We start from the raw sequence: 15,240 nt of genomic DNA, 5'->3' as shown, positions 1-15,240 counted from the left end.
TTATAACTATTTTTTTATATAAAATATGTAAAGTTTAAGTATTAGGTAATTTACACCATTCTGAGGAAAAGAAAATGGAAACATTAAATGCAGTCAAGCAGAACCACTGTCTCAGAATTCTCACAAACAGCGTGATTAATGCAACAGCAGGTAACAGCATAAAATGGTTCTATTTCTAAATAAATTGCTGTGATTTGTTAGACTTTAACTATGCCGTTTATTTCAGGTTGAACCGGTGTGTTAATAAAGGTTATTTCATGCTGAATGTAGCGTAACTAGGAACTTACTATTGTGCCCAACAGAGTGGTTGTTTAATGCTGGTACTGGTAGTGTGTACGAAGCTAGATGAGTGCCAATACAAGCGAATGTGAAACTACAGAAACTATGAAACCACGTGATATAATCTCGCAATGGCTTGGTAAAAGCATGAAGATTGGGATGTCAGATGGAAGGACATTAGTTGGACAATTTCTTTGTACTGATCAAGCAAAGAACGTAATTCTTGGTTCAGCGCAAGAATATTTAAACTATTCCGAGGACAATTGTAAAGAAGATCCACGTATGTTGGGACTAGCAATGGTGCCAGGGAAACATATTGTTTCAATGCAAGTTGACATGAATTGATTATATCAATAGAGGTTTACTGGCTTCTCGTGTTTGTTTCATATTTAAGAAATCATTTTAACTTTTATAAAATAATATTCTTCTCATCTTCTGCATTCATAAAATACCTCTAAATGCTAAACATTGACACCTGATTGACAGATTGAAAATACCCAAAGCTTCTGTAAACAAGCGCAGCAGAGATGAAGTGTTTGCAGTGGAATTTCTTTAGGCAGTGGTACCAAACCTTATTTCCTTTCCATTCAAAATACGAAATCCAATGTTTCAGTAGCAACCTTAAATATTATCCTTCTCCACACAAATATTCGAATTGCTTCACCTTGAAACCTGATTGATAGTTTAAAATCTTACCTCGAGCTTATGTGCTGAATTGCAGTTAAGATCGGGTTTTTGAGAAAAGTTTGCAGTGACATAATATTACTGACAATGCCACATATTATTTTACAGTCTATACCTTTTTTCTTTTCATTCAGAATACGAAATTCAATGCTTAAGTAATATTAGCAAGTTTAACACAATAATGCTATATTATCTTGGCATAGATTCACTATTTACATGTACCAAACATGCAGAACGCTCTACTACTGCACAATTAGAAATAATTTCAGGTACTCAAAAGCGAAAAAGCATATGGTTACAATCTGCTCCACACACAAACACATATCTACACAAGTAACATATTCGGATTTAAATAAAGCAGTAACTTATCAGCATAGAGGTACGCTTGCCTGCTTCGTACAGTAATTGTACAATGAGGACCAATTCAATTGATATGCTTTAACACGTTGGGCATAAATAAAATACAAAACAGCACACCATGAATTCAGTGTCTGGTTATCACAACAAACAACAGTATACATTGAACGTTAAAAATTTCCTTTTGATGATGTAACTAATTTATATTAAAACTACAGCATATATCGATACAATGTGTGTCTCCTAAGAGCAGGGGTGTAAAAAAACTACAACTGTGTTTTATGGTTCAAGAGAAAACATTTGAAAGGCGTGTTAGCTCTTTATTTTCTTCTGGTTATAAGTTGCCACTTCATAAGAACTGACTTGGGTTTGCAGCCGGGTCCTTTTGATTTCTAAAACGAACCGCTAACCATACTCCAAGCATCTGAAAAAGTTGTATATATTTAGATTAATTATAATATGTGATAACCAAGGTCCCAAACCATTTATCACTACTTAATTTTGTTATTTTTCATTAATGTGTTATTCCTATCACTTTTACCATGATTTAAAATAATGCTATTAATTTTTATCACGAAAAGAGTATTACAACAACCATATACAGATAATAGAAATGATATGCAAAAGACAATAAGACATTATATTAATATAACTACCTCAATAAAACTAAAGAAGAGACCAATACCCCCGGTTGCCTCCAAACCCTTACTAACAGTCTGTGGGATAATTGAGCTGCATGTCGTACAAACAGGAGTTGAATTCGTTGCCGGGTTTGTTGTGATTTGTGTTGTTGTCGGTAGCTCCTGGCAAGCTTTTGCCTACGAAATTTACAATAGAGATTATGTTTTAGCTAGCTAAGGTTCATAACTATAGTGATATAGGATCGTGCGGCGCTGTGGCGTAGTGGTTAGCGCGCTTGCCTGTAACCATTAGGTAATGGGTTCAAGGCTCGTCGCTGCTACCATTGTGGGCGTATGTGTCCTTGGGCAAGACACTTAACGACAATTGCTTCAACCCAGCGGTCACTAGTGGGTTGTCCAAATTATCAGCCATACATAAAAAATGAAAAAAAAAAAATAATAATAATTACCCACAAAGTAACATACATGGTAACTCGTAAGCTGGCACGAGGTGTTAAACCCGTGTTATAACGACTGTCGTTTTCCGGCCACGCGAGGATAAAGTAAGTTACATTCATTCATTCATTCAGGATCGCCCAGCTTTTAAAACAGGGGTGACACCGACAGCATAGTATGTTTCAACAACCCAGTTTTATGCTTTAAACAACTTTATATGTCAATGTCATAACTATGGTCCATGTCATATTATGGTGGCAAAAACAGCAGTCATGTTGGAAATATCTTGGTATTCCAGTTCAACGGATCTAAAGTACTGTAGAACTGATATACATAGAACATTGATGTTTACAAATGTCCCAAAACTAAAATCCTACTTAGTTATAAATGATGCATCACTTACTAAAATACAATCCTGTGAAGTTGGATCATTTTCCAACCAACCACAACATTTAAAGTAAGCTTGAGCATCATTTTTTGTATTTGAAGGCGCCGTTCCCCAAACATTTCCCAAAACTTTGGTCTAAGATTCAAAGATGACGCGTTAAGCAAACATGTTTGTTTAGAGAGGCATGGAGTTTCACCACTTAAGGAATAAGCAAATAATACTTTGGCCACTTAGTACACCTGACTTAAAAGTCCATAGTTCACTTAATATGATGTAAGAAATGCTAGATCACTGGTTTTTAACCTTTTTATATTGGTTACCATGAAATGAATGGATTTTAATTATGGATGCAATTAATTAATAATAGACCAGACCAATTTAACTTCATTAAAATTTAATCAAGAAGAATTATACTATCCAAAAATGCAAACTAATTCATTACAGTAAGTAGGCCTACCCTTTTATAAAGCAGTCATATTAGCACATCATAGTTTTAATTGGAGTTGAATTTAAAGTTAGGTATTAAACTTACCACTTGCATTTCTGATAGAGCTAAACAAGCAATTGAAACAGAGAATTGAATGATGAAAAGAAGAAACAAGATTACAATGTACTAGAATCATTATGTTAAGGATAAATATTGTAAATCAAATGTGGAAAGTGTTTATAATCTAACAGCATATAAACCCAATTAAATACTATAAATGGTTAAGATAATATCATGGCATATATAAATATACATTTACTGAACATTCAAAAAATTACAAAGAAATTACAAACTATCGAGTATCCACTTCACTATTATCTGAATAAATTATATTGAATAAAATAAATTAAATATTTAGACAAACAGCAAAGGATACAAAAAAGAGCAAAACTTGGTGATGTTTTGTAGTGGCAATTAATCCCAAAAGTGCAATAAGAAAAAGAAATAATCCCGATGCGATTATTCCTGAAATAAAATACTTCCATTAACAAATTCAATAAGTTACTCTTTAGTTGTACTTTTATGCTACCAAGTTGCAGGTTAATTTGGCAGAAAGGCAAATCCAAAAACTATAAGTTGTTTAATATAACAATAGACAGAGAACTTAGAATTTTAATTCAAGGTATTAACACATGGCTTGACAAACAAAGCCTATGGGAAACATAAAAGTAGCAAACATGATAACTTGTAAGCTGCCATGAGGTTAGGGATGCACATTACAGAATTTCGAATCCATGAGATTCGAATCCTTTTGTATTCGAATCTTATTACGGGATTCGGTATTCTGTTTAATGACGTCATTACACGTCATCTCATATACTATAGTAACAATTTTTGAAACTTATTAATTTTGAAAAAAAATATTTTTGTGTTTGTGGGACTTTCGAGAGTAAACGTTTCGTAACGTCTTTTCATAGCCTGCTATACGTTTCATGACGCAAAAACTACTCAATAGTACAATTTTTGATCATTTTACAGCTCATGACCCAACAAGGCTGCTAAGAAAGGGTCTATAAACTGACTTTTGTGGGTAAAATTTCTTTTTCCTATAAATATAAAAAGATTCGAAATTCTAGATTCGGAATTCTAGATTCGAAATAAAGTATTCTAGGATATCCTAGAATACCTAATTATTCTGTAATGTGCATCCCTACATGAGGTGTATGAAACAGAACACCTGTGTTATGACTGTCGTTGCCCGCCATGCGAGGATAAAGCAAGTTAAATTCATTCCATAATATTCCTATCATTACCTCCACAGATTTCAAAGGATGTAATCTGAGCCGCAGCTTTTGCATAAGCTGCAACTGCTATCAGAAGAACTCCAACCAACTGTAAGATAATATCAATTATTTCAAGTATCAGCATTCTAAAAAATAACTTTTTATAATTAAATGTAAAAGTTGTATTTATTTAACTGATCGAAAAATCACCATCATTGACAAAATTACTTCATTCTACTATATTATTGTGGAAATGGTATTTAGGCCACAAAATATAATACCTATAATAAACCAAACATACATATCATTTGGTCACCACTTACCAAAAACACAACATTTAAAAATCCAAGTGAATTCTTTGAACAAGTAAACCCCCCACACATTATGATGTTTTATCTCACAATCAGGAATGAAGTAATATCAGTTATATTTATTTAATCTTCAGTTCTACAAAGTCGCACAAAACTTAACACAAATATATAGGCTATCTATCACCTGTCAATGTAGGTAATTTAGAGTTACTAAATAATTGAAATAAAAGTACACAACCCAATGAATATAAAATTTAAGATAAAAATAAACTTTAGAATTAAACATAAGACCGAACATTATACATTTATATATCTGTCAAGTATATATATATAGAGCCTTTGTAGTTATCTTTTTAAGTCAGCGCTATACAAGTCCATTCGTGACTGTGTTAACCCTATAATAACATAAAGAAATTGTAAAACATACTTTAATTAAAATCTATCACACTGACTACTGATAAAGGTTTCTTTCAAATTAGAAACATATAGTGGTGTGGGGGGGAGATGGGACACCTTTAGTACCTAATATCCAAACATCCTGACCATGTTTTAAACAAATAATAACGGTCTATTAAAATCGTGAGGATACGGTTTTATATTTCTTTGAATGTTTTTTATTTACTACCATGCGGGACGAGAAAATAGTATGAAAAGGTGTCCCATCTTCCCCCATCCTACTATAACATAAGACCCTAACTATTACATTGATATACCTATCAAACATACAACACTTTTAATTTATCTAAATGTCTATTTATGATCATGTTAGCCATATTATAGCCTACAGTAGTTAGTTGATGAACATTATCAAATTAAAATCTTCCACACTGACTAACATATATTATTACATTGGAAAAGGATTATCTGCAGTAAATACGACAATAGTTTCCGTTTACATGAATACACCTCGCTTAGTCTATCGTTTAACAAAGCATTACGTTACAACAATAGAACATGGCATTAATATAACTAAACTACATCACCATACGACCAACATGTTCTTAGTCAATCGATGCCACGCAATTCATGTTGCGCCATTAGATCATGCGCTGGCTCAAACAATATATAATACGTCATGATGTATTTGCTTCCACGTGTAACAACGTTAGAATACTGCATAAATAAATGCACGGCCATGCATTTTGTAACTAATATACCTTTTGTGTGGTAGCTCATACCTGTTTTCAAGATATAACATGCATACAACATTTACACGTATACAAAAACCTTTGACGATAAATCATTCGCTAAACGGAAGGGCATGTGACGTAACGTAATTTGTCCCCAATCACTAATGCGTAGCGACATAGACATCGTATGAGTGAGGCAGCAAAATAGTAAATACTTCAGTTTACACAGAAAATCGAGACAATTTACTAGATTTTCTGAACTTTCAGAAACCTCTGTACTTTTATCTCTGGGTGAACATACAAAATGCAAATTCTATATTTTCTGAACTATTTCTTGCAAAACTCAAGAGTCATAGAAACACTCTAGTACTCTAGGTAAACCTTAACAGACTACGAAATTGCAAATTATAAAACCTAACCAAATCATACGCAACTATTGTATAAAGGCTACACCAGTAAATACGTACTTACCGCTTGTTACGACAATAGCTGCTTTTAAACACACACACAGGGCTGATTGAAAATAAACGATTTATTAACACAACTCAGAACGGACATTTGACATACGTGATTCTTAAAAGTGGGGGGAGTGCACCAGGACCTGCACATATTTACAAGAAGACTAAAATATAAAACATGAAACGTTCTGTGGCAGAAAATTAAACAGAATTTTAAACCCACACACTCTTCATGTACATGGGTGGGTTCGCTTAGAAAACGAAAGATTGATTAGAAGAACAAAAGTACCAACTGATTGTGAACTCCATCAAGAGATATCTGCTTTATATCGGCCCAAATACAACTTGATAGGCAGTTATGTATAATCATGTAACATCTAGTATATACAGTCATCAGTAACTTTGCTTCGGAGCTATGCAAGCTATTTATCCAGCAGTTCTATAGATCTAGTTGCTATCGAGAGAGTAGATTGATCGCCCTACACTCCCTATCGGTGGTTGAAATAGAGCGCCTACACTCCCTACTTTAATGGGGTGTATGAATGTACAGGCACCTATGCCTACATCTTCCGAGCCTACCCTACCTGGAAAAGAATAATTGCCAGGTCACACCACATTCTCAAATTGGGACACACAACTATTAGGGGACGGAAAACTGTACCTTAAAACTAAACAGCGAAGTTAAGCCTAAAAAATTCTAATTTTAATGCAAACCTCCGAAGCAGGAACGTATCTGAAAGAAACTGGGTTATGTAACACAAATACACAATAAAACAAAAAAAGGCAATTAAAAAAGTTTGTTTTTTAAAACTTGTTAACGCTGAAAAAGTACAAAAAAGTAAACTAAAAACGCATGATTATTTTAATTTGTTAATACAGAAAAGCTACAAAAAATCAGTCAAAAACCTTCAGCCAAGCACTTACCTATGATACATGAAGAGTGTGAATTGATTGGTTTAATATTTTCCTCCGTAGCCACCATAGCCACTGTTGTAGCCACCTCCACCACCCCCACCATAACCACCACCACCGCCGCTGCCCCCATAACCACCATACCCACTTGACCCATAACCACCTCCTCCTCCCCCGCCGCCGCCATACCCACCACCAGATCCATAACCACCTAAAAAAACAGAAACAATTAAATATTTACACCAATCACGGAAAAAAATATAAAAGACCTTCAGCCTTGTACAAAACTTAAGGTATACAGAAACCAAATGCCCTTTCAAAATCATGTTTTAAGTTGTGTGAAAATTTATTTCTAAAAGATAACATGATTGATGTTAACCTAGGCTTTATTTAAAGGTAATGAAAGTATTCTAGATGCCCAGGTGTTCTATTCTATGTGGGTGAGGTTCTGCAGCATAGTACACTAAGGGTCAGGATTTGGCACACCAATTGCTGTATTAAATGCCATGTTTAAATTACAAAATAATTAATTCCAACGTGTGAAGTAATGCATACCTACATAGGTTAAATCTATCTTGTGCAAATTAACCTTGCACTAATATTTTTTTATATATTAGTACTGTGGGGTAAGATAAATACAGTTTCTAATTTTTATGACTTACCTCCATAAGGACCACTCGATCGATTAGAGTAACCTCCTTTCATTGGACCAAAGTTCGAAGCTGAGTTCGAATATCCGCTGTCGTAACCGTAACCATCATCATAGTCATCATAGCCACCATAACCTGTAAAAAAAAACTTCATTTAAATTGCGAAACATGAATATTATAATAAAACCTTGGGAGCAAAATAGGACTTTCAGTTTGTTAACCAGTCATCAGTTATCAGACTGGGGCGGTAAAAATCATCATCAAGTAAACAAACTTGGTGTATAATGAATATAAACTTACCGTAACCGTCATCTCCATACCCACCCCCATAACCCCCACCGCCTCCACCATATCCTGTAATGAGAATAACAAGATTTTAATATCAATAAAGTAACTAAGGTTAGACTAACTAGCTATAAAAGGAAATAAGAAAACGGCAGCCATTAAAACCCTGTAGTATTTATAGTTATAAGGAAGTGACAGCAAAACGACAGTGGTTTAAAACCCGTAATCATGTTAGCAACTTGGCAGGTATAGAATTTGTCTCTTATATATTAAAATCAGAAATGTAAAAAAATAGTGGTTTATTTTCAGTAAGTTTACCAGTCATCAGTACATCAGACTGGGGCGGTAAAAGTCATCATTTATAAACCAATAAGCTTTAACAAATATTACTATGCTGATTAACTTTTAATTTCTTGCGTACAATATTATGGGTGTAAGAGTTAACCAAAGCTGAAATAATTTTTCTATTACTGATGTATAACAGCTAAGATTGAGAATTCCGTGTAACAGATAAAATTAGGATTTAAATGGGAATGTAAGGGTTACTACTTTCAGGAAACAAAAGCTGAAACGCTGTTGATGGTACATACTACATAGTACCTCTATACAACAAATAAAATTAATTTCTTAATATATTTACCTCTGCCACCATAACCTCCAGAGCCTTTCTGGTAACCTCCACCTCCACCACCATTTCTTGACCCTGTAAACAACAAACAACTTAATGCATATGTTAAGTAAACCTGCAGTTTATAGCTGCTTAAATTAGCTGGGACAATGACTTGAAATATATTCAACACCTATTGGGCGATAAAGGATTTTTTTTTTAACTGTTTCATATGTAACAATATGAAATGCGGAAATATTTGGTGTATTTCAGTAAGTTTACCAGTCATCAGTACATCAGACTGGGGCGGTAAAAGTCATCATTTATAAACCAATAAGCTTCCACAAATATTTATATGCCGATTAACTTATTGTGGCATGCTCTGCATACAAAAGTGCTTCAGGCGCTAACAATCAATTTGGCAAACAGTACGTTCTTTACCGCTTAATTAGATAAGTTTAGTTTAGACTAAGCAAGGTTTATTCTAACTAAAGCAAGCTCACTAGTTGTTTATAACCAAGACAGGGACATATGGTATAAATAACTAGAGTAAAGATTGAACATATATCTATTATCTAATGTAACTCACCTCCACCACCATAATGTCTCTTTGATTCAACTGTAATATAAATAAACAAAAACTAGTTTAACCTTTGTGCATTGATTGAGAATTGATACATGTTGAGCTAGAAATTCAGGAAAACTCGAAGCTAAAGCTGTGCCAATGTAAATGCGAATAGCTTTTTCGAGTGAGGATAATTAAGACACATGTTTTGGTATTTTTATTGGGGTGACTTTTAAAACTCCTGTATGGGTAGAGTTAGTTTTATAAGGTGGTCAGTCAGTTTATCCTTTCAAGTAAACTGGTGCCCATACGACTGTGCAGGAATGGTAATGTAATGCCTAATCTGAAGTGAACATCATACCTTGAGTTTTTGCTTTTTCCATTTCTGCTTTCGATAGCGCCTTTTTCACTTCGCACCTTACGCCATTAACATAGTGATGTCGCTTTGCTGTTAAAGATATGTATCTTATTGTATAATGCCGAAAGTCATTGCATTTTATGGTTAGAATACTTTTGTAGTTTATACAATTCTCAGTAACATAACCAGTCATCAGAGTAATCAGACTGGGGCGGTAAAAATCATCATAAAATTGTTTCTGCTGTAAAGTGTGGGCAGAGCAATAAGACTTACCAACAAGTTTATCTACAGTGTCATGATCTTCAAAAGTTATAAACGCGAAACCTCTTGGTTTTTCACTGTCCCTCTCAAGCGGGAGTTCAAAAGTTTCAATGGTACCAAACTGACCAAAGTATTCTGGAATATAAAAGTAAAAATTGAAATTTATTGTTTGGGAAGACCGGTGAAGTTGTAAACCCAGACTGTTAGTGATTAGTTACTAAAGATATGACACAGTGAACTTTATCTAGATAAGACCTTTATTGTAGAGTTGTTAAGCTATAGGTAAGAGATTTGGTTCTCATATTCAGAATTAGACCAATCAACATGATAATGTCAGACTGGGGCGGTAATAGTCATCATAATATGAGAATATCTTGTGGTCAAGTTTGCAAAAGGTACATTAATTAACAGAACAAAATTATGTTTATATACATAAATCAATGTTTTTAAGGGCATAAGACTTTTTAGTACGAGCTATCACCTTTTAGATTAGTTTCATCACAGCCATCTTTAAGACCACCAATAAAAATTTTCTTTACTTGGAAATGTGCTCCAGGTTTTACAGATTCCTGTATTCGTAATAAAATGTTATGAATATCTATTATTCTTTATGTATAATAAGGTGAAATTAGAGTATTCAAATTTGGTAGGTGGTGTGACATTTAATTATTCTATTTATTAGTCTTAAAATAAAGTACTTTTGGTTTTCTTAACACTAAATTCTCCTTCACAAAATAGAATATTTTATTAAAAAATTAAATTACAAAAAGTAAAATATGCAGATAGAGAATGGTTTATTTTCAGTAAGTTTACCAGTCATCAGTACATCAGACTGGGGCGGTAAAAGTCATCATTTACAAACCAATAAGCTTCCACAAATAATAATATGCTGATTAACCTTTTGTGCACTTCAAAAATTTTTTGAAATGCAAAACAGTAAACTACATCATTGTTGAACTGTTTAAGTACAAAAAGTACTTCAAAATGAATGTAACTTGCTTTATCTTCTTCTTCAACAGTCGTTTACACAACGCTGTTCATAGACCTTCTGCCAGCTTACGAGTTACATGTATGTTAAAATGTGGGTGATAATAGCATACATACCTCTCTAGAAACTGCCCGTTTTACATCAATCTGACGACTGTTAAGTGTATGTGGGCGGTCATCCATGCATGCATCGGCCTAAAATTAACAGCTATAGTTTAATATAAGGGTTTAATACTGCAGTGAACATTGTAGTGTTGACTGGTATGCGATTTTTTAGAAAATATTTTCCATTTAAGTTCTGGATAAATCTTAGCAATATAGAAATTCAAACAAAGCTTGAGAAAATTAAAACAACTTTATGAATTGCCGGACCAGTTTTAAATAAATATATAAACAGAAGCAAATATCCTTCATTTGTTGTTAAAACGATAAGCCATTTTCATTTCCCCAGCTTCTCTATTGAAATTGTATGGTGTCCCACTGTCCATACGCTACAAGTTATACCTTAATCAAACTAAACTCCATTAATTCACCTCAGCTTCTGTTTCAAAGGTCACAAAACCAAATCCCTTGGACCGGCCAGTTGAGCTGTCTTTTATCACGACACAGTCTTCAATTTTTCCATATTTAGAGAAATAATCGTTCATTGATTCATCAGTGGTCTCGTAAGAAATTCCACCAATAAAGAGTTTCCTTAGTTGCTCCTCTTCTGTAGCTCCCTTGAACTAAACACAGAATTATAAACTTACATAATCTCTAGCCTGAAGATTATGGCAGTTGCTAAAGGAATTTGTCAGGGGCAAAAACCTCAAGAAAAAAAATCAGCACGCTAAGTATGCAGTTTTGAATAAATGCAACTCATTTATCTTTTCGTGGCATGAGCAATAAATTATCACACTATTCTCAGCCTGCTTTTGTCCACATTTTAATTAATAGCTAATAGTGATACAACGGGCGAACCATATATACGCCGATTCTAGCTTACTATATTTAATCCCCACGGTTTAGGAACGATAAAATAACACACCGAACAGTTGGATAAAGGTTAACAAATCATAGAACAGACTAAATACAATAAAATAACTCCAAACTTACCGGCATTTTCGTGTACTTTTAATTTGCCCAACTTCAGATGAAGCGCGTGGAAAAATTCCCGAATCTCAAAATGGCGCATGCGCTTTTGGTGTCGTAATATCACAACGGTTCAGTCAGTCCAGTAGAGCTTTTGGTCAAGAAAATTGTGAACATTTGATAAGTATTTTTAAGAAAACAAACAGTTATCACATAATTAAAAACTTTATAACCTATAGCACGGGTAAAACTTCACAAAATATGCGTTTAAAGCCAAATTACTTGTCCATTTTAAACGCAATACCCCGGATGTAGAATAGGCGCGAAACTCACGATTCATGGAGAAGAGGTCAAGGGTCAGCTGTAAAAAGTGTGTGTCTAAATTTCAAATATTGGTTTTTCGTTAGTTTGTGTTTGCTTACTATAGTTTATAGCGCTCAAGTTTGAAATTTTGTACCATAGTGGCTAATATTTTGTTTAAAAACAGAAGGTTTTTTTAAAGAGTACAATATAATGCTGTAAATTAAAAATAAAAAAACATAATACAAAATACCTTATTAGGTCGGTGCATTTTCAATGCTTCTATTAAGTAAACTGCTTTGTTTTTTCAGTGAACTGATAAAAGTGTTCAGTATTGTTTTTTCTGGTGTTAATATGGGAAAAAAGAAAATGGACGAACCAGTTGCACTTATCGAAAACGAAGAAGAAGCAGGTGAAGAATACGAAGTTGAAAAAGTCATCGATAAACGGATTTACAAAGGAAAAGTACAATACCTCATCAAATGGAAGGGTTTCTCTGAGTATGTTATTGTTATTATTATAGAAATTTGGTTAATTTGGTAGTTGCAATATGTTTTAATAATAAAAATATTTAAGCACATGCACTTATGCACATTGGTCAGTGCAATTCGTTTAGGTTGTTATACCTGAGAATTACATTTTGCACCACATTCCTAATCTTTACTTATTTAGACCAATGTTTATTATATTTTCCTACTAATATAATTAAATGTTATAATATTGGAAATACATACGGGCACAGAATTCCACTCAGCAAAACAGTTTTAACAACTTAAATCTGGTCCTTAAATTGATTTTTACAATTGCCACAGATAATATGAACATTCATTTTGGCATAGGGGGAACATGATGGTGTTAATCAGACTTCAACAATTATGCTTAATATAAGTCTACCCCTTACTAAAAAGAAATATTCCATACTAACTTTTTTTAATATAAGTTCACCAAAAAATTTAGCGGTTTAATTTGTTTGGATTGTTTACTCATTTTTTAACTGCAACTGTATATGTTAATTGATATTATTAAGGTTTAAGGTTATTATTGTTATTACCTGCCATATTTCAGTACAAACAATTTGGGCTATGGTGTATTTAATTGCATAAAATTAACTGCATATGCCACTGTTTTGTTATACACTTCACCATGATAGTATCCTTGATTACTTTAATTATTTTGACAGTGCTGACAACACATGGGAACCGGATGAAAACTTGGAATGCCCGGACCTTATTTCACAATTCGAATCGACCAACATTAAAAAAACAAACAACAAAGAAAAGGAAAAGGAGATAGTTAAAGGTGCTGTTTGTACTTCGAAAATTAATCGAGCTACCGTTAGTATTAACTTAATCATAAGCGATTATGTTTTAGAAAACCGGGGTGCTCTGTAGGCATATACCAATTTTATTACCTTAATAGATGCTATATCACCAGTTTGTCCATTACTATACCCCAATTTGCACCAGTTTGTTTATTACCATTACTATGTGTAACTAGATTATTTGTATAGGGCGTCTACTTTCATAACCTATTCCAGTGCATGAGTACGACATACCCATGTTAGGTGTCTGACTATACTATAACACACTTACTTTTAGATGACAAAAAGCGTAAAATATCCGAAACAAAAGAGGGCACAAAAAAATCCAAAACAGCCGATGAGCTTCGACCAAAAGGCTTCGCTCGGGGTTTAAAACCAGAAAAAATAATTGGAGCCACAGATTCTGGTGGCCAACTCACATTCCTAATGAAATGGTAAGGACTTTCCTAATATTTTTGCTTGTTTAAAATGGTGTTATGGTCTAGTAACTTAGTGCCTAAATAAAATTGTTTATTTGTTTATTGGTTTCACCTTATTGTAGGTTTTAAATTTGATTTGATTGTCCAAAAAACGTAATATTTGATGCAACACTACTACACTAGTAGTTATAACAAGGGAGTTCTGTTTTATACGCCCCATGCCCGATTACAAGTTACTACGCCTGTAACTTTGTGGGTGATAATAGAAATGTATAAGTTTACCATTATTTTCACCACATGCTAGCGTAATGAAAACGCAAAGCTCTAATCCATAGGGACAACTGGGTTTGAGTAAAGTGTCTTGCCAAGGTTAAAATTAGGTTACAACATAAAACTTGCTGCCAGAGGTTGTAGCAAGTTTTTTTGTTGTAAGACTTATAACCTAATTCTACTTGTCTTTTCCAGGGACGGCAGTGATGAAGCTGACCTTGTGTCTTCAGCCGAGGCAAACGTGAAGTGTCCACAAGTTGTTATCAAGTTTTACGAGGAGAGACTTACCTGGCACCAAAGCACCCCTTCCCCAGACGACCAGAGCTGAATTTGATTTTTTTTTACATTGTATAGGGCAACAGTATGTTGTATCATTGCCAAACTTTGATGGCTACAAGGATACACAACATCCTTGTGTATGATGTTTTTAACAGAACACCCGAACAGTGGCTTGAACTTTTGTAATTTGTTTCACAATGTTTTGTGTCTTAAAAATATTTCATATTTCGTTTAAACACCTTGTTTCACTCAACCAAAAGCAAATAACAGAAACAAGTATAAACTATGTTCTTGAAACCATTGGGTAAACAAGCCATATCTAAGATAGGACCATAAATACATGCATTTAACACTGACGTTAAAGATTGAATTTCTTTTCCGATTTTAATGTTCTTGTTCGCCGTTTGTAAATAAATGTGAACTTGTAAATAAATAGAACCGTTGGACCGGATGAAGACTTTGCATTAGGCAAAGAAAAGGTATGTGATAACATAGTCTATCTGATACTCTATATATTTTTTATTGTGTTTACTTTTAGTCCGGCAAAATAATATGTATTATA

General features: G+C 33.7%; 4 protein-coding genes and 2 non-coding genes across 8 annotated transcripts; 2 read left to right on the top strand and 4 right to left on the bottom strand.

The window, feature by feature from the left end:
* The first annotated feature begins 128 nt into the window (after positions 1-128).
* LOC149741181 (N-alpha-acetyltransferase 38, NatC auxiliary subunit-like) lies at positions 129-1,446 on the top strand. Its single transcript, XM_089875474.1, has 3 exons — positions 129-150; positions 227-605; positions 766-1,446. Exons 2-3 carry the CDS (start codon positions 346-348, stop codon positions 833-835), a joined length of 330 nt encoding a protein of 109 aa, XP_089731600.1. The 5' UTR covers positions 129-150; positions 227-345; the 3' UTR covers positions 836-1,446.
* LOC149741180 (tetraspanin-31-like) lies at positions 1,133-5,012 on the bottom strand. Its single transcript, XM_089875388.1, has 7 exons — positions 4,818-5,012; positions 4,525-4,603; positions 3,648-3,736; positions 3,317-3,397; positions 2,800-2,919; positions 1,977-2,138; positions 1,133-1,744 (listed from the first exon to the last, which is right to left on the bottom strand). The coding sequence occupies exons 1-7, from the start codon at positions 4,875-4,877 to the stop codon at positions 1,670-1,672; spliced, it is 666 nt and encodes a 221-aa protein (XP_089731514.1). The 5' UTR covers positions 4,878-5,012; the 3' UTR covers positions 1,133-1,669.
* A 1,437-nt stretch (positions 5,013-6,449) lies between these two features.
* Positions 6,450-12,308, bottom strand: LOC149741177 (heterogeneous nuclear ribonucleoprotein A3-like). Of its 3 annotated transcripts, none has more exons than XM_089875309.1 (12): positions 12,114-12,302; positions 11,552-11,743; positions 11,136-11,213; positions 10,513-10,600; positions 10,044-10,166; positions 9,774-9,860; positions 9,437-9,466; positions 8,881-8,943; positions 8,256-8,309; positions 7,968-8,090; positions 7,318-7,516; positions 6,450-6,977 (listed from the first exon to the last, which is right to left on the bottom strand). In XM_089875309.1, exons 1-11 carry the CDS (start codon positions 12,117-12,119, stop codon positions 7,350-7,352), a joined length of 1,011 nt encoding a protein of 336 aa, XP_089731435.1. In that variant the 5' UTR covers positions 12,120-12,302; the 3' UTR covers positions 6,450-6,977; positions 7,318-7,349. The 3 variants fall into 3 exon arrangements, with proteins under 3 accessions (XP_089731435.1, XP_089731452.1, XP_089731442.1); XM_089875326.1 differs by having other exon boundaries at positions 7,318-7,468; positions 12,114-12,300; XM_089875316.1 differs by having other exon boundaries at positions 6,927-7,126; positions 12,114-12,308.
* Positions 9,111-9,177, bottom strand: LOC149741179 (small nucleolar RNA SNORD31). The gene has a single exon (XR_016387385.1). It is a non-coding gene; the product is annotated as a small nucleolar RNA SNORD31 (small nucleolar RNA).
* On the bottom strand, positions 9,938-10,005 carry LOC149741178 (small nucleolar RNA SNORD31). Its single transcript, XR_016387384.1, has one exon. It is a non-coding gene; the product is annotated as a small nucleolar RNA SNORD31 (small nucleolar RNA).
* Positions 12,309-12,668: 360 nt separating the features above from the next.
* Positions 12,669-15,129, top strand: LOC149741176 (chromobox protein homolog 1-like). The gene is made up of 4 exons (XM_089875413.1): positions 12,669-12,889; positions 13,570-13,688; positions 13,988-14,144; positions 14,595-15,129. The coding sequence occupies exons 1-4, from the start codon at positions 12,744-12,746 to the stop codon at positions 14,725-14,727; spliced, it is 555 nt and encodes a 184-aa protein (XP_089731539.1). The 5' UTR covers positions 12,669-12,743; the 3' UTR covers positions 14,728-15,129.
* The last annotated feature ends 111 nt before the right edge of the window (positions 15,130-15,240 follow it).

Source organism: Ciona robusta, chromosome 1, assembly GCF_009617815.1.
Source record: "Ciona robusta chromosome 1, ASM961781v2".
NCBI classification, from domain to species: domain Eukaryota; kingdom Metazoa; phylum Chordata; class Ascidiacea; order Phlebobranchia; family Cionidae; genus Ciona; species Ciona robusta.
This window is presented reverse-complemented; position numbering and strand designations above follow the sequence as displayed.